Consider the following 22,960-nt stretch of genomic DNA (forward strand, 5'->3'; position numbering starts at 1 on the left):
GGTCATGGATCCAATGTGATTAAATAGTAATAAAAAATTATATATATAGTGGGTGGAATACTCCATGACTGACCTGATAAAACCATATAAGACCTTTTCTGTAAGACAGATACTAAGTCTTAAACATTTTCAGTAAAGCGTTACCGAGCAACGAATACCTGCCAACCCCTGCAGAGGTATAAGCACAACCTAAGTGGCAAAAAGCATGATCCAGGGATCGTCATGGGCTTTGCCAATGTCGCAAATTGTGACAAAATATACCATCTGGCAATTTTTTGCCAACAGCCTTTTTGGCTGTTTAATCTGTACATACTATCATGGATTTGGAGTGGAGATATTCAACTTGGATACATAATGCACTGGAATCTATTGTTACATAAACAAATCCTTTGTTTGTATTGAAAAACACATCTTTAAAGTGCATTGTTACATCATAATCAACTTATGTTGACATCTGGCCTGAGTACCGTATGCTGTGATAGTGATACACTCAGTCATGCTACCAGACTATACCTACAATTGACCGACCTCTGAAGACGTGAACTGAAACAGCTACAATTAATTAAACGATGGCTATCCTTCTGTTGTTTTTATTTAAATATACAGTACCAATAAAATAGTTTTTCAGAGAAAACTGATTACCTTTGAAGTACCAATTGCTGTGTATAAATACAAAGCAAATGAAAAAAATCTCAATAAGAATTATATACTGTCAACAGTGCAACATTATCATGGATAAACATAAGCTAGATGTTGCATGTTCATCATCTCATCCTAAGAGTAATTTAATAAAATTAATAGCATTTGGATTTAGTGCAAATTCATCACACACTGAACCTGACATTATACATGACAGTCCAACATCATCTACATGTAGTGATGGTAGTAGTAATGTTTCAAGCACTACACCATATCATGATGAAAGGGTCAAAAGTTCCCAAAAATTTCTCAACAGCTTCTAACTTGGTTATCTGTGGCTCAGATATGATTGAAAGTTAAAGCAGATGTTCTGTGATATATTTATCAAGGGACAAGTCGTCAATTCATTTACAATTGGCTGTGATATTCTGAAGGAAGGTGTCACCAAACATAAATAATATATCTTAATTTTGCTCATAGATCTGTTACTTTTGCCGTCAATCACGTGTTACAACTGCAACGGACTTAAACTACACAATAAGAAATAGCAAAACAAACAAGTTTTGCACAATTTAAAATAATTTCTCAAATACAGGAGTGAAAGAATTAAATTAACTTACAGCATAGTGAATGAATTCTTATTTCCTAAAATTCTTATCAATTCCAATAGTTCCAAGAAATATGAATACGTTTGAATGAAAAATGACCCTTCTGTGTTGAAGTTTCAAATGTACAGAAAAAATTAATTAATTTTAAATAATTCAAATAGTCGTTGAATAAATTTAGTTAATACCATATAGTTATTCTAGTGTGTCATGCAAAAAATAAATCTTTTACAAAAGCCAAGTCAGGAGATTGAATCCGAAAATACACAGATTGGGACCTACCATCAGGAAATATTTTGTGGTATATTTAATCATCATTTTCATTCAATATTCTTTGATTTTTCCCCGTGGAGTGCATTATTTGCTCCCCCCGCCCCCCCCCCCACAACGTGCCCCCATTTCATATTCTATATAATAGCTGAAGGTTAGACTTAAGCCTCTTCGACATACTTCAAAGAAACCATCTGTTCTACATTGAGTGAAAGCAAATAAACCATGCCCATTTTTGTTATAACTAACAATGCCTACAATGGGTGTCAATTTATGTTAACAGTTCAAATGTTGTCTCAAGCTACCATACATGTGATAACTATTTCCCACATTTTTTATCCCACCTTATTTCCTTATTGTTAACTTGTATATGGATAGAACACCATTAACTCAATAACAATTTTTTCCAAATTGGGGTGGGGGGCACATATGCTCTCTGATATGTTTCTTCACTCCTTCTTTTCATTTAATGATGGTAATTAAGGCTTATATAATATATGGTACATTCATGCCAGGTGTTGACTCATGTAAGTTTCATTGGTGGGAATGGAGATCCTAGTTTGCTATGTGGAGAAAAATTATACAGCTTTCAGTGATCATTCTTGGGATTTAGGAAGCAATTCACTATAAGCAAAGCATGTAAAGCGTGGCAAAATAAATTTATGAACTCTTGGTTGATGGAGATGTACTTTGTGAAGCTAGCCATAAATTAAAGTGGGGGGAGTATTTAATTACTGAATGCATGATATCAAAGGTTGCATTATACATCACTTATCTTACATTGCAAAGTATGATCAATGGGTTTTAGTATTAAAATGTCATTAACTAAGTTCCTTACAAAACTATTATTTGGAAAATAATATACATAATATATGTTTGTTTAATACCCACAGTTTCTATTTTTAAAAAATGAGTGAGACTCTGTAGATGTCAGGAAAGTAGATACTTTACATTTGATAATAAAAACATTTTCAGATGACATCATACGAATGCACTAACGGTGATACAGGATGCAAAGAGCATGGAAGTAACACAGATAATTGTTATAAGTAAAAGTAAAAATGCCATTATCAGTGCCATGAGGAACTCTTTCTTTGCCGCTTACTACAATCGCAACGGATCATCTTGTGACATTCTATAACATTTTAATAGTGCAAAACAGTCATGTAATGATTTATTTTGTAATGTTATAGCTGTATTGCTTGTTGTTAATAAAGTAATAACTACCCCATCTTTTGCAATTTTCATTGCCTATTACGTTAATAGACTTGGAAAAATATTCACTACTTGTTCTGGCAACATTTTTTGAAAACTGGCAACAAAATACTGAGGCTGGCGATGTTTTTGGTGACAAATTTCTAAAAGTCAGGACCATCTCTGATGATCTGAGCATAAAAGTGTAGTAAACTGTATGAAAGATGTTTAGTTTGCTACTAACCCAGATCAAGTTCCTGTCATGAATGAGCAAAATCCATGTAGATTGAACTTATTCACAAATTACTATATATATATACACACACACACACACACGCTTTAACTAGTCTATATTTATAACTTTCACTAAAGTCAACTCCACAAATTTAGCAATGAGATGTGCTCAACCTGAGTGTTGTAGTACATCATTTTCATACTCTTCTTTTTAAACTTGTAAAGCACTATTAAACTGTCCTTTTCCTAATCCAACAGTTTCAAAAAACGCCTTCTACTGTAACATTTGTTTCAGCTATATAACATCCATGTATCCCATGGATAAAAATTGTATTTCTTAATATCTAGCACCATTTTTTTAAGTATATACATAATACTCTCAATTAATATAACGAATCTGATATAAGGCTTCATATTGAAGAAACACGTTTTCTTGGAAATGTGTCATATCAAGTTTCTATAAACAGAAAATAATGAAATGTACTCTTACCAGCTGTGAAACAAAACACAGCCTATGATACAATACACTATCAATACAGAACATGATGTCTTTCCAAATTTACAATGGCTGTCCATGGTAGGTGATGCCCTTTACTGGGGCATCATGCAATAGACATTTAGCATGATGTTCCACCCAGTCACATTATCTTGACACCAGGCCAACAAGTCCTAACACCAACCTCTTAATTCTGAGCACCAAGCGAGCAGCTGTAAATAACATTTTTTGTAAATCTTCGGTATGACTCAGCCAGGGTCTGAACCCATGACTTCCTGCATCCAAGGCATCTGCTATAACCACTAGGCCATCAGAACGGTTTTATTCATGGGTAATTGGTGATATGTGTTACTATCGTATACAGATTGTTTTTCTTTGGAGGAGGTGAAACTGTTTGTGACATACTTGTGTTGTCCTTAATATTGATTGTAAAATTACCCCCGTGTATACAAGACCCTCCAAATACGGACCCTAGCAGATAACTATATCCTAAACTTTCAAGATCATGGATAAATGATTTCTTTTGGCTGGTAAGTGCATTATTTGTCATTGAATATTGTAGGCATATTTTTTATTCAACTGGGGCACAATGAAGAGGCTTAACAAAATTAGAATACCCGGTAAAGCATATTTGACACAACACATTTCTGGCTGTTACTAAGTTTTCCATAGTTGTTAAGAGAGTTGGGAGGCTATGAAGTGTATAGGTCTATAGTCTATGTGCATGGATCAGTGTTTTCTGTCATAGTTCATTTCACACAGCATTGAGAATTTTACCCTATCTGTAGCACAGTCATTTTCATGTCAGCATCATTAAATGTAGCTAACAGTATATACTTTGTTTCACACAAAGTATTTAAAAATAGCTAGCTTTAGCTACATTTAATGACGCTGACCTGAAAATGTACTGAGCTATTCCTGCATATAGGATAAAATTGACCATTCTGTGTGGAACAAACTAGCACAATACCAAAAAACTTGACATGGTATGTGTGTGTGTCTTTGTCTCTCTTGAAATGTTTTTGTATGGTGTGTTCTCAAAGAAGGATTGACCTTAAGTTACTATGTTTTTGTTATATATTTGTTGTTGTTATTGTCAATGTTGTTGTTTGATTTTAGAACAACTATGTGAGGCACAGCAGAAGACAACAAGGGTTTCTTTTTTTAAAATTAGTTCTGAGCGCATGGACACTATGACTTAGACGAATGGTCTGAGATGACCAGACTGAGATAAGAAAAGTAAGGTTAGCAAAACAGCTAGATATCTCTGACGCTTGGGTGAGAAAAATGAGCGTCTGTGCCTACAACAGCCGTCTCAGATGAATTCTCAATTAAAAGAATAAAAAGGTAAATGATAAATAATTATTCATGACTACTGATGATTAAAATAACTCGCAAGTGGTAAGTATCATTTTGTATCGATTCTCCACCTTTTGTATCGAAATGCGTATCATTACAGTAACAGTATCGATGAATCATTTCACCCCTAACTCTAACACTATTTTTTAGGAAGTAGCATTCTTTTTAAGAATAGCCTAAATTTTACGTGTTTGTGTGATTTGGATTTATAAAGTAGCTTTAACAATTTTTCAGTCATATCGCTAGAATGTCTGCATTGTGACAGTTAATAGTGATGTCTAGCGCTGAAGCATCATGCCACAGGCATGTAGCATGATGTCCTACCCAGTCACATTATCCTGACACCAGGCCAACCAGTCGTAACACTATCCTCCTAATGCTGAGTGTCTAGCGAGGCAGCTGTTAGTACCATATGACTTGACTGGGGTTCACATCGCAACCTCCTGAATCTGAGGCAGATGCTCTAACCACAAGGCTACCAGAGTGATTCTCAAATTTACAAATGAGGGATTAAAAAGATTATAATGAAAAATGACAAATAACCTTTTATTTTTTTATTTTTTAATGTACCAAAGAAACATAATCCAAATACAGGCAAGCATAAGATGTAATTAGGTGAAAAAAGTATAATGATTATGCCAAAAGCATTATGGTTAGCAGTTATGTGTATTATGAATTATTATTGTCGACTAAGACAACATGCATTTGAAAAGTTAAGAATTGTGGTCTGCTGCAGTGACAACAACTTTATGTTCAACTAACATGTTTGTAAGTACACCTGAGGCTTAATGATTTTTAGTAAACTACAGTTCCAAAACCCCATGGATATGTAGGAGGGGTTTAATGACTTCTTGTTATTGTATGTCTCTTTTATTAAAAGAAACTTTCTTTTTAAATGTATGCACAAACTTGATGAGGCACACCTTTCAGCTTCCCTTGAACAGTATAAATTTATCCTTCTGTTACAAAGGAAAAGCAACCATCTGAGATACGGACAGAAAACCAATGCAATTTAAAATAAATTAATGAACAGAAAACACTGAAATGTGAACCACATGCAAAGTCCTTAAGCAGTAATGGCAGAATACATCAACAACAGCAAACTTACACGGTTCAATATACACAACTTTGAGCCAGCTATATGTGTACAGTGAGGGAGCCACAATCTATTTTGCTGGGGGGGGGGGGGGGGGCTGAAACTGGGATTTTCTTTCTGTTTTTTTTAAAATATATTACAAAATAACCATTTTCAAGCAAAACAAAAAATGTAGTCCCCCACAAATGAGAGTTTTCAAGCTTTAAAAAAGAAGTCCTAATCCCTTCAGCTGCTGTACTATGGAAATCAAAGCAGAAGCCATTGTCAACACTATTATTAAATATTGATGAGAATTAGCATCAAATGACTGTCAGTTTCAGCTTGGAATAGTTTCATTTATATTACATGAAGCCATATGACTTGGTGCATCATTTTTAACAGCCCCAAATATTACCGAGCAATGAACAGCAGAAGTTTGTTAAATGACTGCAATTAAACTATCATAAATTTATTGCTGAAATGAACAATGATACAGAAAATTATCATGATTCCAAAAATTAATAACTATATCCTCTCTGTGACAGTTAATTTTCAACTGAAGGTTTTCTGATTTTATTTTCCAACAAAAGAGAAATGTTTCAAACCATCTATTAATTTGCTCACTTGCATTTTCTTGTTTTGGCACAAATTATACAACATTTGAAACTACCAGATCTCAGTGTCTAAAATTAATCTCTCTCTCACTCTTTCTCTTTTCTCATAAGTCAAAAAATCTTATTTTGTTTACTTATTTATAGGAAACATGTGCAGCTATATAAGCTACTGCACTGTGAATCACTGTCGATGTTAAAATTTAAAATTTGTTCCTGTTTCTCATTCAAAGAAATATGTGAAGTGCCTTGTGTAGCAGACACACAATACAGCAGGCAAAACCATCTCTAATTGTCTCTGCACCTGAAGTTGTCAGCACTTTATCCACACTATGTGTTGGTGATTAGATTCGACTCCACAAGAAAATGTGGTTTGCAGAGCTATTCTCCACGTGAAGTTGCAGCAACTAAATTGGGACACACAGGGAGATGGTGAAGGGAGTTTTTCTTCATCTCTTTTTGCACTCTCTCCACCCCCACTGTGAAGCATTGAGAAATGAAAAATCACGTGAGCTGTACAGTACATACCACTGTTGTAACACATGGTTGCTGTCACAATGACATTAATAATAGATAAACATCAGTGAGTTGTATCTTTATTCATTCAATGGTATTTATCACACACGTCTATTTGTTGAAATGTACAATACAAGGCCTACCAGTACTAAAAAGCTGATACTTCCCCTTTAAAAAAGTGCAAGAGCAGTAGTACTTCCCCTCCGAGCTAAAACCCTAGGGAAATCTCTGATTCTCATATAAAATTCTATAAAAGTTGGACAGTTAAACAATAATCATGATGTAAGGGACAACTTCTAAGTACGAGTCCATACTTCATTAAAACTTTGAAGGAAAGGATGAAAGTCAAAGCTGACCAAGGTCTTTTGTTATTAAGCTACATACAAAATTTGGTTTCAATCCATGAGGAGAAATGAACTTCGTAATTTCAGGATGGATGGGACAAATAAACCAACAGAACAGGTATTCATTGGTAATTTTATGTGCCACCTCGATGATAAGGGCATGCAAATACAGTGGTTTCTGATATGCTTAGATTTGAAACTAACTGAATAAAATTAAAGTTCTTGAGCCAATGCATATCAAATCTCCACCTTACCTCGATCCTTGTTTTTCTGATGAATCTCTGCAAGTCTAGTCCTGTCAAACTCGTACTTGTCTCCTTGTACAAAAAAGTCATCTGATGACAGAATCATCCCATCAAGATTCAGGATCCTGCAAGCAGATGAGAAAACTTGTTCAAAAAGAAATACTTTGTTGGAGCTGTGATTTTAACATACATGATACCTATGGTGCTAATAATATAAGTACAGTAGAAACCTGCAAGACCACTGCTATGGGAGGCCACCTGTCTCTATACCAGGTTCTTCATCCAGAGAATAATTTCTTATATACAGGTACAGTGTAACCCCACTATAATGCGATAATTGTTGTCCACAAAATTGGATCGTGTTAATATCGGGGTCACGTTAATGCTGGCTTTTGCAGTATTTTGCTTTTTTGGGAGAACAACTCATTGGCACATATACATGTATTCATGTCTACAGTATATGATGAATAGGGTATCAACACCGTTTACTATCGTGCCGTCGTGGCATTCAGTTCATCTATAATGCATGTAATTCCACTGAAAAATTGTACACAGATTTACGATATTCAATATTTTTTCCCCTAATCATTGTATCTGAATTCAACATCTAATATATAGCACAAACATAGTATCAACACCGTTTACTTGCCATCTGATATCATACCATTGGGGCTTGAAATTAATCCATAAAATATGTAATTCCATTGCAAAAAATTGCATACATATTTAAACTATTCAATAATTTTGTCATTCATCATTATGTGTCTGAATTCAATGGAAAAAATTAACAGCAAAATTAGGTTAAGAAAGACGAAGCACGTGTACAGTTCATTATGTTACAGGATATATGAACGGTGTCTGTACAAATTTCATACTGGTAAAATTTTCTCATATGCGTTTCCGTGTACATTTATCCATTGCAAATTTCCAATAATTAACGCTTGTAAGTCTATTCGTTTGAAGGACTACAACAGAACAATTACAAATCAACACATGCTTTCAGCATACATGTAACGTTTACTTCAGATTTTGTGAATATCGAAAGAAACGTGTGATAACTACTATACTAATCATGGCGCAAAGTGCAGAGAACGATCTGCATTTGTGAACATGCTTTTCCGTAACGGTCAAATATTTTTATAAAAAATAGGATATTAATAATGAGTTCATAAACAAACACCATACCCATGTAAAACCCGAGAACTAAGTGCAGTAGGCCTGCATTGGTCACGAGTCACTTTTTAAAGAAAAATGTAAAGCTGGACGCATGTACAATTTCATAACCTTTCAATTTCCAGCTAATAAAGCGGGCATTATTTACTGGTCAACTGATTGCATCTAATAACACCACCAAGTCCAGAAAACATGTTGGCGACTTTCGATTTTTAAGTTTATTAAATTGTGAGAATCTTTTATCAACCACCATATTGTCTGCTGATTGGTTGTGTATGCAGTTAAAGAAGAAACACATGTCCGCTATTGTTTGAGCAATGATTGTATACAGAATTAATTGAAGACAGTCACAAAGACGACTTACTGGCTTTACTCATGGATCAGTAATAAGTAACATTTCCGATGTTTATTTTGGCATAAGACTTCAAGAACCTGGTGAAATTGTTACATTTCAGAAGCCAAGCCACGATTGTATTATATTTGAATTCATAAGCGAATTCTTCCAAAAAATGATAATAAATGTTTTACACACTATTTCTCTTACTTTAAAAAAAGTATTTTTTCTGGGTACGAGAAAAATACACGTACATGTATTTAAAATTTCAGGAACCATGCAACAATCGTATTATATATCGCATTGTATTCAAATTCATACACAATCTCTTCCCCAAAATGAAAATCAATTTTTTTGCGCAAAGTGCAGAGAACGAATTGCATTCGTGAACTTCCTTTTCCATAACAGCAAAATATTTTTATTTTAAAAAAATAGGAAATTAATAACGAGTTCATAAGCCAACCCAAGCACATGTAAAACCAGAGAACTAAGTGTATTGGCCTGCAAACAGCACAAGTTAATTTTATATATTTTTTTTAAAGCTGAACGCATGTACAATTTCATACCCCTTCAATTTCCAGCTAATAAATCAAACATTATTTACTGGTCAACTGATTGCGTCTAATAACACCACCAAGCTCAGCAAACATGCTGGCGGCTCTTTTTTTTACTGGATCAGTAATAAGTAACATTTCCAATAATGTTTATATTTGGCGTAACACTTTAAGAACCAGGTGATATTGTTAAATTTCAGAAGCTACACCATGATCGTATTATATTAAAATTTATACACAAACTCTTCCCCCAAAATGATAATAAACGTTTTACACCCTATTTCAGGAACCACGCCACGATCATATTAAATTGGAATCCATACGCGATCTCCTCTCCATAATGATACCAATTTATTTATACACTATTTCATGTACTTTGGAAAAAAATATTTTTTTCATGTGCAAATTTACGACATTTCGGAAGCCACACCTGCATTATATCTGAATTCACGTTAAATCAGGGCGCGTTATAGCGGGGTTCCACTGTAGTTTAATGACCTGTTTTGAGAAACCAATCATGAGAGAGGGGTGTTCACTCAAGACAGGTTTCACTGTATCTACTAAGGTGTTAACATTATTCTGCTCTGTATGTCAAGCATGCTCCCACCTGTATTTCAATAATGGGGCATTGATTATTTAATCTAACATCTGAGCAGACATAAAACGTATGGATGAATGTACACACAGACATGGATAAACAAATATGGATGCCAAAGTGATTGCTTTGCTGAGCTCCATCAAAGCGTGATTAATAAACGCATAATTGTATACATCAACTATCAAATGACAACCATGCTCTTTGAAGCAGGACAAGACTGCTGTGTGTGACAAAATATCTAGGCATGATACATAATTGGGTAAATTTTAAGGCTTTTACAGGTGTTTAACTTTTTCAGTTAAATGGCTAGTTTGGTTTAGTTTTTCATGGCAAAGCAACACAAGCAGGTTATTTAGTGATAAAGGTAACAGGAATAAAGTCCATTGCTCAACAAAACATCACACACTGATCTGATGGCAGGATTCAAACGCACACTGTTGCAGTCACAAGCACTTTCAGTTAAATGGGATAGCGAAGGTCAGCTTAACCCTTTGGTCAACAATAGTGTGTAAATTTCAAAGATCTGCTGTTCAGTAAGAATAAGTTATTGTAAGGGTTTTTTAAAAAAAAGTATTTAGTAATCATTATATGCCTGGATCAGTCTTACTGCATTTGAGAGCATTACTCACCATATCATGAATTGTTCATTCAAACACAACAGATTCCCAAACCATGCAATTTTGAATTCATTCACTGCATTTGCACCTAACACTTTTCCTGCAAAAGTTAGTGACATGCTATAGATTGGTTATGATAATGAAGAGAGTAAATTGATTATGGTCAAGCATGTGGGAAGAGTCATGCAGTCACCAGTGTCAACAAAGTAATGAGTGAGAAATTCTGAAGCACATTGTGTACAACAAATACAGAAGACTGCCAGCTACTGAATTACTGACAAAACTAGTTCCAATGAAAGAACAGTACCTGAATATAGTTCTTTGTACAGAAATTTCACAGGTGCTTCCAGGTTCAAGAGTGAGGATTTGTGCAACCAAATTTATCAAAGAAAGCGTGGTGCAGGCTGAGTATTGACACTCTTGACAAATAAATCTTGTTGGTGTTGATATACAGGATTCTGAACCAATGCCAGGAAACCAGAAGTGGAAGGAAAATCAAAACAGATGACAGGAATATAGTGTAAATAGTCTGCTAAAACTGCTAAAACAAAAGACTTGTAGTAAAAATTTTAACAAATGAGATAAATTTGTTATGTAGCTTGCTGCTACCAACTGATGAGACCTACATATATAACAGGGTTGAATTTTTTAAAAACATGTTATTACAAATAGCTGATTCATGTATGTCTATGAAGTCTGTCAAAGTATCTGGTTTAACTCAAGAAAACTTAAGAATTCTCAGTGTTTACATGTGTGTGTTCGTGTATGCATGCATGTGTATTGTAGTATTATTTATTTTCACAGGGCTCAATTTTTTAGACTTTCTTTAAAAAAAGACATTTTTATGGGTACTTAAATTCTTGGTTTTGCTCATCAAAATCTGCAGATCAGTAGATTTTGAAGTTGGTGGTTTAACCTCAAAAACATACATAATAAAGAATAAAAAAGAATCAATCTATGCCGATGCAAAACGGTGGTAACTTAATGTTTGAAACAATACTACCGCATATATGAGCACAAAACAAAGACCAGACAAGTTCAATACACCATGTTTTTATACGAGCATCATTTATATATATATATATATATATATATATATATATATATATATATATATATATATATATATATATATAGACAGAGACCAAAACAGACCAACAGCAACACATTTTTGTTAAATTTGGAGAGAGACATCCATCCTATCAGCTGAGTAAAAACTCAAGTTCATACGGCTTTCCATTTAGGAATAAGGATATCAAAATGTTGAAGATAAATATAAGATCAGCACCAGTTGCTTTAGGACCAACTAGACATCTGAAGTCTTTCAATGAAAACACTATGTTGATATGGCCATCTATACAGAAGGCAATAACAAGATTTCAAAGATGGCTGTCATAGTGGCCATAATGGACGTCATATTGGCATGATTTTCATCCAAGACAACCTATATGTAATGAGATCTATCAGTGAAAATCCCATGCTGATATAACCATCCATTCAGGGGTAACAAGAACAACTTCAAAATGGCAACTGTGGAGGCCATCTTGGACAGCACACTGGTACCATTTTCATTTAATACCCACTAGTTATCATAGGGAATTGACTGGAAGAAACAAAAACAATATTACTTTTCATCCAGGAACAGCAATAGCAAGATTTTCAAGATAGCCACTGAAGTGACCATACTGGAATAAAGATCAGTGCCAGTTTTATTTAGGACCAACAAAACTTCATATTAATATGGTCATCCATTGCAAAAGTTTAATGATAACCATATTTTCAAGCTAGCTATCTGATGAGCACCATTTCAATTATGACAAAATAGATGGCAATATGATCTTTCCCTTTCCTTCCAGAGGATTAGCAATAACAAAGTTTCCAAGATGGCCACAGTGGTGACCACAATGGACATCAGATTGGTACCAATTTCATTTAGAAACAGCTAGATACCATAATAAGTCTTTTAGTGAAAACCCCACATTTATATGACCATCCATTAAGTAGTAATAACAATAGTTTTAAAGACAACAAATGTGCAGCCATATATCAGATTGGCCCCTTTTTCATTTAGGATCAACAAGTTTGTGAAAATCGTCAAAAAATCCCACAAGCCCATAGGACCAGAAACCTGAAAATGTTACTGGTCCTGCCCATAATCAACTGGCCCTACATTTCATTATACAGTGCCTCAATGGTAAATGCTGCTTTTAGTATGATGATTTAGATAATGAAACACGGAAAATAAAGAAAAACATAAAATAAGATATTTACATCACATCATCAAATAATTAAATTCTGCTTAAGATGGCCTTGTTTACTGACCAGGCCAATGATGTTTACTGTCCAGCCGATCCAGAGCCAAACAAAACACACCTAGAGGCTGGGCATCAGAATATGTTGCTACCACTTTATACCAGTCTGAATCAATGTCATAATATGAACTGGGATCCTCATCCTTTGACTTATCAATGATAGTATCAGAACTAGACCCAGCCTACAAAGATGATACTCTGGTATCCAAAGTGCAGATGTCCAAGAAATTAAGTCAGTGAAAAGATGAGCTGCAGCAGTGACATTGTTGGAAATGGATCAAATGCATCATATCAGATAGAAGCTGAGCAGTTAACAATATTGTCGTGGTCTTGACATGGATCCTGTTTCTATATTCCATGTGAATAATGTGACCCAACAATGTTTTTAAACATAGTTTTCATTTGATATTATTGTTTGTTTTGAATAAATCTGTTTTCCCTGGCTGTGCTTGCTTTTAGCATGTAGTTTTCATTTGATATTGTATTTGTATTGAATAAATGTGTTTTCCCCTGCTGTGCTTGCTTTTAGCTTGTACATGTCCACTTTAGGAATCAAAGTAACATGCATCATCAGACATCGCACAGAGTTTTTAACTGCATCATTTACTGAATGCAACTAGGAAATATTTGGTTTAGGATGTTAAGCACTAATGTTGAAAAATCTAATTGGAATTTGAGTGTTCTCATTCAAAACATGAAATTTTCCTCACTTACCCAGCACCAACACGTGGTAATTTCAAATATCCAGATGTTTGCATCACAAAAAAGTAGGGTCAAGTCCAAGATCAAAAGTATTGCTGTAAAATGTTCAGTCGTTGTAATTTTGGCATTGGTTGTACTACACATGCCAGGTAAGGGAATCTGGTTAAACAACAGTCACTAACATTGGCAACCGACTTTGTAAATTACCTTTTAATTCAAGGATCCACATGAGGTGACTCTGCCTGTATTATTTTAATCACCATATATACACGCGTACAAACCAAATAATTCAGAAAAAAATAAAGGCCTGGAAGAAGGAAAGGGGGGGGGGGGTCGACTTATCCGCAGTCAGTCCAATGTCTAAACTTGACAGTTTTTAGGTCTTTTTGTTGACTACTGTAGTGGGCTGTAAATCTTGGGACACTAAAAAATAATTTTCTCCGTGTCTTAAGACATAGGCATATAAAATAATAACTTCTGACAATTATTAAACTGTTATAATGTACTATGATTTAATTTGTTATTATTTTGCATGTGAATATCTTTTGATTTCTCAAACACGAAATTAAATAAAGGTAAATAGAGACTTCAAAATTGGCAGGCTGGTTGAGTTTACCTGGGAGACCAGGCTGAACTATAATGTACAGTACTTACACAGTGCAAAGCGTCACTTAAATCCTTATTTATTCCCAAACATATTAGATGCAGATTTTGCTTGATTCATTATTTTGACCAAATTGCATTCTTCCAGGTACGCACGTTTAACTGTACAAGGCACATAACCAGCATAATTTGTATGTTCATGAAGTGTGGTAATAATAAAGGCTAAATTCTCATACAGATCAATTAAGATCAACATCAATCAATGTTAGTTTTGTGCTCTGGCTCAACACACATCATAACCATCCAAAAAATGGAAAACTTGATGTTTTGGCATCTCTTATGTTGATTGTCGGCAAATTTGTCTTTCGTTTTGCGACAGCTGTACAGACTAGTTAATCATTAAAACCCTGAAACTAGCTTGAGTTAAGAGGAAATGTTGAATGGCAACTATACCAGTACATTGATGTGTAATTTTGCCTTGTATTCCATAATATCAGCACGATTACCACAGTTTCGTAAAACAGGGTGTAAGGCATACCTATGAACTTTTCAAAAGCCAAGTAGGAAGACTGAATAAAAAATTGGGACCTAAAATGGGAGGTTTATCGTGATATTTTTAAAGCCTTGTTTTCACTAAATACTGATCGATATTTCTGGTCCAATATGTATAAAATTTGCGTTAAAAAAATTGCCGTTTCTCTATGTGACGTGCCCTATTTTCCCCCCAGGATATGCCCTTTTTTCATATTCTGGTCAGCTGTGGCTAAACTGCACAATAGCAAAAGATTAATCTTAAATAAACAAGCAAGAAAACCAGCACAACTAATTAAAAGTTAAACCTTATCAATGCAACTATTTTGTGAAAACAAATGGGCCTCTGTCGTATTTCAAAGAAACCACGTTCTACACTATTGTGTGTTATGCAAGCACCAGCAACTGATTGGCGAAATAAAGAACTCCCAATTTTGTTGACCTAAAGGTACCCAAATAGGCAGCCTCATGGTACCCTAGATGTGGCAACTATTTTCCCCTCGTTGTATATCTGATTTTTATTGTCAACTCGTAAAGCAGGGGGCCCTGAGTGGCCGAGTGGTCTAAAACGCCATCTATTATGGATCACTGCAATCTCATCTCTGTCTGTGTGGGTTCGAGTCTTGGATTCGGCAAACGTGGGTATGTGAGAAAGCTTGCCAGTAGCTTCTCGTGGATTGGTGGTTCTTTTCGGGGTTTTCTCGGGTTCGTCCGCCACCATTAATACTGGCCACCATGTATAGCCTATCATGTGCTGAAAAATGGCATTAAACCCCACCACCTCAAGAACAAAATCAACTCTTAAAGCATTTAGTATTGTCTACTATAAAACATGTATTCAGAATTAGTTTTTTGAGCACACATTTGCTGCATGGTATCTATTTCATTCCTTCTTTCAATTTAATGATGGTAATTAACCTTGGTATATATGGTATAAAAATATCAGTGTTCACTTGTGCAAGTTCTTTCGTGGGAATGGCACTAAAGCATATGGAGTTACAGCATTCGTAGTGATCATTCTTGGGATTGAAATTAATTGTGGACCATTTTATTGTTGTGGTTTATTTTTTTAATTTTTTTATTGTTTTAGAGGTAAAAAAAGATCATTAATTTATGTGAATAATGTTTAAACTTAACATTTTATTTAGTGAAGAAGCAAATTCTTTCTAGTAAAATAATTATTTTGTCACAACAATAATTCACAGGTGAATACAACAGAACATGCAGGACTTTTCTTGTTTAAAAGAAAAGAAAATCGAAGACATAATGTAAAAATCGGGAGTTCTCTGCAAAAATACTACAACTCAACTTTTACGGTATTAGCAGAATTTTTTAAGCATTATTTCTGAAACTTCCTTATTGTATTTTTAGATATCATTAAAGTTTAGCGAAATGGTGCCCATGATTCAACTACAAGGGATGTACTTAATTCAGCACGTAATTAAACCTAAAATGTACATGCGGTGGCGCCATTATGTAAATACGTTCAGTAGCCTAAATGTGTGCAATGAATTGAACCATATTGTTGTTTGTTGTGTTGTCATACTGGGATTACATTTTAATGAGTTAGGTATTTCCAATTTCAAAACAAAGTAAAAAATGTAATTACTGGTACAATGATATTGTCCAATAATGCATAAACAAACAATAATCAAGTCAACAAGAGATAGTGTTACATCAACGCGTGACTGCTAAATTCTTGTTATCGTTCGATCAAATTATACACAAATCAAAATTAGGCAGAAACAATAAAAAAAACCCAGAAAATTAAATTACTTTCAAACAAGTTTATACCATTTCTTTTTAATAATCCTGCACGCCAACCTCAAGATAAGTATACATGTAATTTTTTTAAATACAAGTTTGCCTAAATAAATGCATTTAGAACTTACCTCATGCATCTTGAGATGTCTCAGAGTTGTGGGTCGGCTTATGCATGGGTTAAACATTTTTTAGTGTTTATACCTGCTCAGTTCGGGGGTCAACTTATACACGAATGGGTTTATACGAGAGTATATACGATATGTCCAAACAAGGTACATGAATTAAATCTAAATCTCCCCATGATAATTTGGCATGGACACGACTGCATCTGTGATACACCTAATACAACAAAATGTAAATCCCGGGTGGTCTAAAGCGCTCTCCATTACAGATCACTGCCATCTCATCTCTGTCTGCGTGAGTTCGAGTCTCGGATTCGGCCAATGTTGGTATGTGAGAAAGCTTGCCAGTAGCTTCTCGAGGGTCGGTGGTTCATTCTGGGGATTTTCCAGGTTCTTCCTCCACCATTAATACTGGCCACCATGTATAGCCTACCCTGTGCTGAAAAATGGCGTTAAAACCTACAACAACAAAATGTAAATCAGCATCAACTACACATACAGGAGTGGATAATGGTTAGCAGGGCTGAGCAAATCCCATAGCCCTATGTCCCGGACTAGTCATTTTTGAAGTCGGACAAGTAAAATTTTCCAAGTCGCTAGTCCAGTACAAGTGCTTTAATGACTATATCTGCCTTTATTTGGCCAATCATGCCCTCTGGGCATACTGAATACTTGATTCTACCCCTCTTTGTGTATACATTTACATCCTATTACCACTTGACTGCATATTGGGCTAAGCGACCAAATTATCAGCAAATGAAAACAAGTCAAACAAAAGAAAGCCAGTATGATCAATTAGCAGTGTTGCAAGCGGTTTTGTTGCAATGAGTTTACTCAAACTAGATCATAACGAGCGGCTCACTATGATTTTAATCCAACGAGTCAGTGGAATTAAATTAATGAAAGGTACTTTACCGACATCAGTGTTGGTTTCCTTTATGAACTGATTAAATGACAGTAATGATTCTTTAATTTATAACTGATCATACAGATGATTAACTTCCACGTGCGATATTGTGTTTGAAGCGATACAATTACGCTAATTAACGAGCTGTTTCAGTTCGCATTTAAAAGAGAAAATTGATGTCATGATCACTTTAGAAGTAGTTGTCAAGCAAGCTGATAGTTACTCTGTGGATAAAATGAGTTTGCAAAATTATTTTCGCAAGAAAGGTAATAACGGCGATTCGGTGAAGGTAAATTTGTTTGAAAATGGCGGGATAAAACGTAAGACAGATACTGAGTGTGCAGTAGCTATTTCTGAGTGTGAACGAGAATTTAGTTCCATGAACTTAATCAAGACTTCTTTAAGGAATTCCTTAAACCAAAAGAGTTTACAAATGATAATGAACATTTCTGCAAATGGACCAGAGCTTGAGGACTTTAACCCAGACACAGCTATCAACTGCTGGCTTAGTACTGGTGCATGTGGCAGACATATACATGGACATATTTTCAAATCCATCAGCTAAAACATATATACATGAACCTAAAGAAGCCAAATGTATAACAACCAATGTTTTTGAAAAATTCAATTCTTTTAAGAAATAATTATGTTGTATATTATTTTTATTTTTTCTTCTATGGATTAAGTACATACGTCTCATCAAATCTCGGCAAGTGATTACCATTTTGGGACCAGTGAAAAGTAAGGTGAGACTAGTGAAGAGTAAGGTGGGTCTAGTGAAGAGAAAGGTGGGACTAGTGAATTTTCTGAAACCACTTGTCCTGGACTAGTGGTTAAAAAAAAAAAATTGCTAAGCCCTGGCTAGTAAAGTTTTCTGTGTAATATAAATGTAAAAATGTCACATTCTAATCAAGATCTACATACCTTGCAAGAGTTGTCTTCCCACTGCCAGGTAATCCTCGAAGGATAATGAGAAGCTTGACCCCTTTCTCCTTGTACTCCTGAACAATCTGAATGTAATGATGTATCATTGGTGATGACATGGCATCTTTGGGGTTTGAAGATAACTGCCCTTGTTTTGTAGGAAATGGCTTCATCTTTTTTGTAGAAGGGCATGTCCTGGTTGCAGCTGAGTAACTAATAGTCCTTGATGACATATCATTTAGATCCATGGTTGAAATGGGTGCAGATGCATCAGCATTGAACATTTTACCTCCAATAATTGCTGAATGCGTTAAGGGTGGAGAAGGAAGGATCGGCGGTGGCAAATGTGATACTGGAGGGTGCTGCAATAGTGATGGTGGATGAAGAAGAGGAAGTGGGTGTTGTAAAGGGGGTGGGTGTGAAGGAGTAATAAGTGGTGGTTGAGCTAAATTCTTAACCTGGAAAATTGGAGGTCCTGTTGTAAATGAAACTTGGTTCATCACAGGTTGCGAAAAAAGAGTTGGATGATGCTGGAGAAAGCCAGGGCTCTGAAATCTGGGACCTTGGATTGTTGGTGTTGTGACAGTTGTACCTGGAAGTTTGGGAGTGATAAACACTGGGCTTCCAGCAAAATGTTTAACCGGGTACTCAGCTGCAGTTACTATCAGTGGTGAGGAACATGGGGCCACCTTAGGAGATGTACAGGGAACCACCGATGGGGATGTACAAGGCGTGTTTGACCTTTCTGGAGTAGACCCAAAATCTGATATGGGAGAACAAAGACCTGAAGTGTTCACTTTACTCTTTGGTACAAATTCTGGAGCTTCAGCAGAGAGACCAATAACTGGCAAAGTCATAGTGGGAGTCACAGATTTTGAAGATGTTGTTAAATCTGTTGGATTTTTAGCATCTTTAGTGGCAGCTGCCTTGCTTAAAACATTCTTGGTGGGTAAAACTTTATAATCAAGATCAGGCTCGTCAAGCTCATCTTTCTTTTCATTAATCTCTTCATAGATGCTTTTCAGAATGTTTTCGTCTAAATCTCCACTGTCCAGGGGTTCAACATCAGTGATTCCACTCCTAATAATTTGCAGAACAGAATTAGTGAATGCAGATCCTTCCTCTGGACTCTTACTTAAAAGCCTCACAGGAAACTTTCTGTCCACCCTACTACCAGATTCTGATGCTGCACCAACTATGCTTGGATTGTGATCAAATACAGAATGGTCATTTGAACTAGTGTCAGAATTTTTGGCATTACTATCCTTAACAACTAATTTTTCATTTTCTGACTTATCTGATGTCATTTCTGCCAGCAGAATTTCGCCTGGAATGTTATCCACTCTATCTTTCTGTACTTCCTGATCAACTCTTGGCAGTGTGTACCTCTGACCCATTGTAGAGTAATATTGCTCAAACAATCGATTTACATCATCAGAAGAATTTTCACCACATTTTGCATCCCCATCAACTGAAATGGCCCTGTCACTACTAAAACTGCAAGAAAAATCTCCCAGATTGCTATTTCCAACATGCAATTTTAACACACTGGCTGATGCAATACTTCCCCCTGAACATCTGTCATAATTCCCATAATCCCAGTTGCTACTTAATGTTGAGTGTAGAATACCTGGCTGAATTGGACCTGATTTATCAGTTGTTAAGGTACTATCAACTTTACTTGATGTGTAAGTATTGGGCTGATAGTTAACAGTGCTACTGATTGTAGAGGGCGCTGCATCTGATAAGACAGTAGACCCTGAATTTGAACTACCCCTGGCACTTAATGCAAGTGGACTGGTTCTATTATGCATTACTGCTGCTGCTGACCTTGTGACAGAATCATGTTTGTTATTAATGGCTAAAGATGAGTCATGATGTACAGGAGAATGTTTTGGAGCTGACGCTAATTTGGAATCCTGATTCTGAAAGTACTTTTCAAAATTATCCTCTTTCTGATAGTGAGCTGCCATTTTTTTACTGTCAATTTCTCTTTCCTTGGAAGAGGTCTCTTTGTGTTGTGAGCTTTCTCTACTGCTTTTCTCATCTCCCCGTTGTCTCTGTAGATGAGATCTGTTTGTATTGCTATTTGAGCCTGATACTGTGCCTCCTGGCAAGAGAACCTCCTTTGCTAGTGAAACCAAAGCATTTTCCCGTGCAGGTAAGGCTGGCCAGTTTTCCCGGTCTGGAGCTAGTCCTGTCTCTAACATTGACAGCAATCTGTCTGCAGCTTGCTCCACTGGAATAGAAAAATAAAATTTAACCACAACAAAAACCAATAATAGAGCTGTCAAAGAAGGCAGCTTATTATGACCCCACTATTTGCAATCAGTGCCATATTGTTTTGATTCAGTCCATACACTGCATGAAACCCTATGCAGCATAATTAAACAAAAACACCTGACAGAGGCAAAATAAAATTTGGTACAATATTAGTGTGTATGTTGATGACCTGTTTAAATCTTCAGGGCATCAAACAATTCTTTCTAGTTTTTTTTAAACAAATATAGTTTGTATGTTTTTGTAAGTAATCAATCACCCAACCAACCCCACCCATGCCAGATTCCTTCCAGCCCCCTGCCTCAATGAGGTGAATCAAAATATAGTCAGACCTCTTGTACTTTTCTTACAAACAAAAATAATATGTATGCTTGCGCATTCTCTAAGTTACTAATGAATTCAAATTTAAATATTTAATGAATTTTGTTATCTGATACAATCATTCATTCAATGGTATTTCAAACAGATAAATCAGACCCAAAGGTGTCCCATCAAATAGCCTAACTTATAGTATATCCTTGCTTAATGTCATGCCCAACTGCAAACTCAGACCAACCATAGTATAATCCAAAGGTACCTGTCAGTCTAATTAGTTTGTTATCAGTAATCAGCAAACAAACAACACAGGCCAGGGTCTATTGTTTTGCAGCTGAACTTGACTTCTGAGCGACAAAGCATGTAATATTCCAGGTGTAAGGAAAATAGAATGAAGCAGAATTTCCTTTTACCCTCATTTAAGCTTCAGGGACCCCCCAAATTTTGTATTTGACCAAAGTTCATTTTTTTCTCAGGCTGGCCCCCAGTTCTGATACCATGGGGAATTTTGACTCCCCATTTTGCATCCCTTGGGGAAACACTGAATGAAGGTAAACACAGACAAGACTAAAGTAATAATGATTACTACCATGCAAGCAAGTCCTCATTTGGTTAGACTTTTTTGTATATGTGATATAAGCATACTTCTTTTTTGTTGTGAAGATCAGGTACCACTTTTCAGAAAGCAGGGATGATGACAATGTCGCAAATTGCACCTTTTTTATTTAATACTTATTGGTGACAAAATATACCATCTGGCAATTATTTTGGCAGCAACATTTTTTGGGTTGTTTAAACTTGTATATACAATCTTGGGTTTGGGATGGAGAAATTCTAAGGCACCATGAAAGGAAGCTGAAAACTTGGATATAAAATGCACATGGATCTATCGATAGTAACATAAGCAAATCCTCACACATCTTAACGCTGCATTTTATGTCATAATCCGATTATGCAAACACCTGGACTGGTTACCATAATACACTGAGATAGTCACACTAACAGATTACCTACAATCTCAACTTCCAAAAGCAGGAACAGGGATGGCTGAAAGTGGACGATTGTACATTTTTGTGCCTTTTTTCCTTCATAAAAATGTACCCTAAAAATATAGTTTTGATGAAACTGATTACCTATTGTGCTATTTAAAAACTAAACATAAGAAACAAAAAGAAAAATCAGTCTCAATGTTCTACAATTATTTGATGTTATTAGGATGTATTCAGAAATAGCCATCAAATTGCGTTTCCGACTTGCATTTCAGGCAAAAATGACAAAAACCTAAAGAGGTTAATTAGTTAAGCACAGTAATCCAAATGTCAAAGATTTAGTTTAAACTAAATCAATAGCAGTTTGCAGTTCATTTGCATTAGAGTTATGTTTGTGGTTGTAATGCAATTCGACTGCATGTAATAATTGTCATGGAACAGATTCTGCTAAATTTAGAAAGTAATAGCAAGATACTATAGGCAGCAACAAACAATTTTACTTCATCAAGATATGCACGAAGTTCCACAAGATATACAGTATCATCATGGCTTTGAGGACTGCAAATTTATGCAGTGTACCCCCCAGGGGTGTAAAATTGAGGGTTAAAAAAAAACAACCTTGGTGTCAGAACTGGGGGTCAAATAAA

General features: G+C 35.4%; 1 protein-coding gene across 1 annotated transcript in view; it reads right to left on the reverse strand.

Annotated features, from left to right (window-relative positions):
* LOC149797421 (uncharacterized) overlaps positions 1-22,960 on the reverse strand; it is a 112,120-nt gene that overhangs the window by 83,739 nt on the left and 5,421 nt on the right. Inside the window, exons 2-3 of the mRNA XM_089962210.1 lie at positions 18,730-20,968; positions 7,598-7,713 (exon numbers count right to left, since the gene is read on the reverse strand). Of these exons, the coding sequence (XP_089818336.1) occupies positions 7,598-7,713; positions 18,730-20,968 (2,355 nt within the window). The remainder of the gene's footprint in view (positions 1-7,597; positions 7,714-18,729; positions 20,969-22,960) is intronic.

The sequence above is a fragment of the Sinohyriopsis cumingii genome, chromosome 6 (genome assembly GCF_028554795.1).
Source record: "Sinohyriopsis cumingii isolate HCF-2022 chromosome 6, ASM2855479v2, whole genome shotgun sequence".
NCBI lineage: Eukaryota > Metazoa > Mollusca > Bivalvia > Unionida > Unionidae > Sinohyriopsis > Sinohyriopsis cumingii.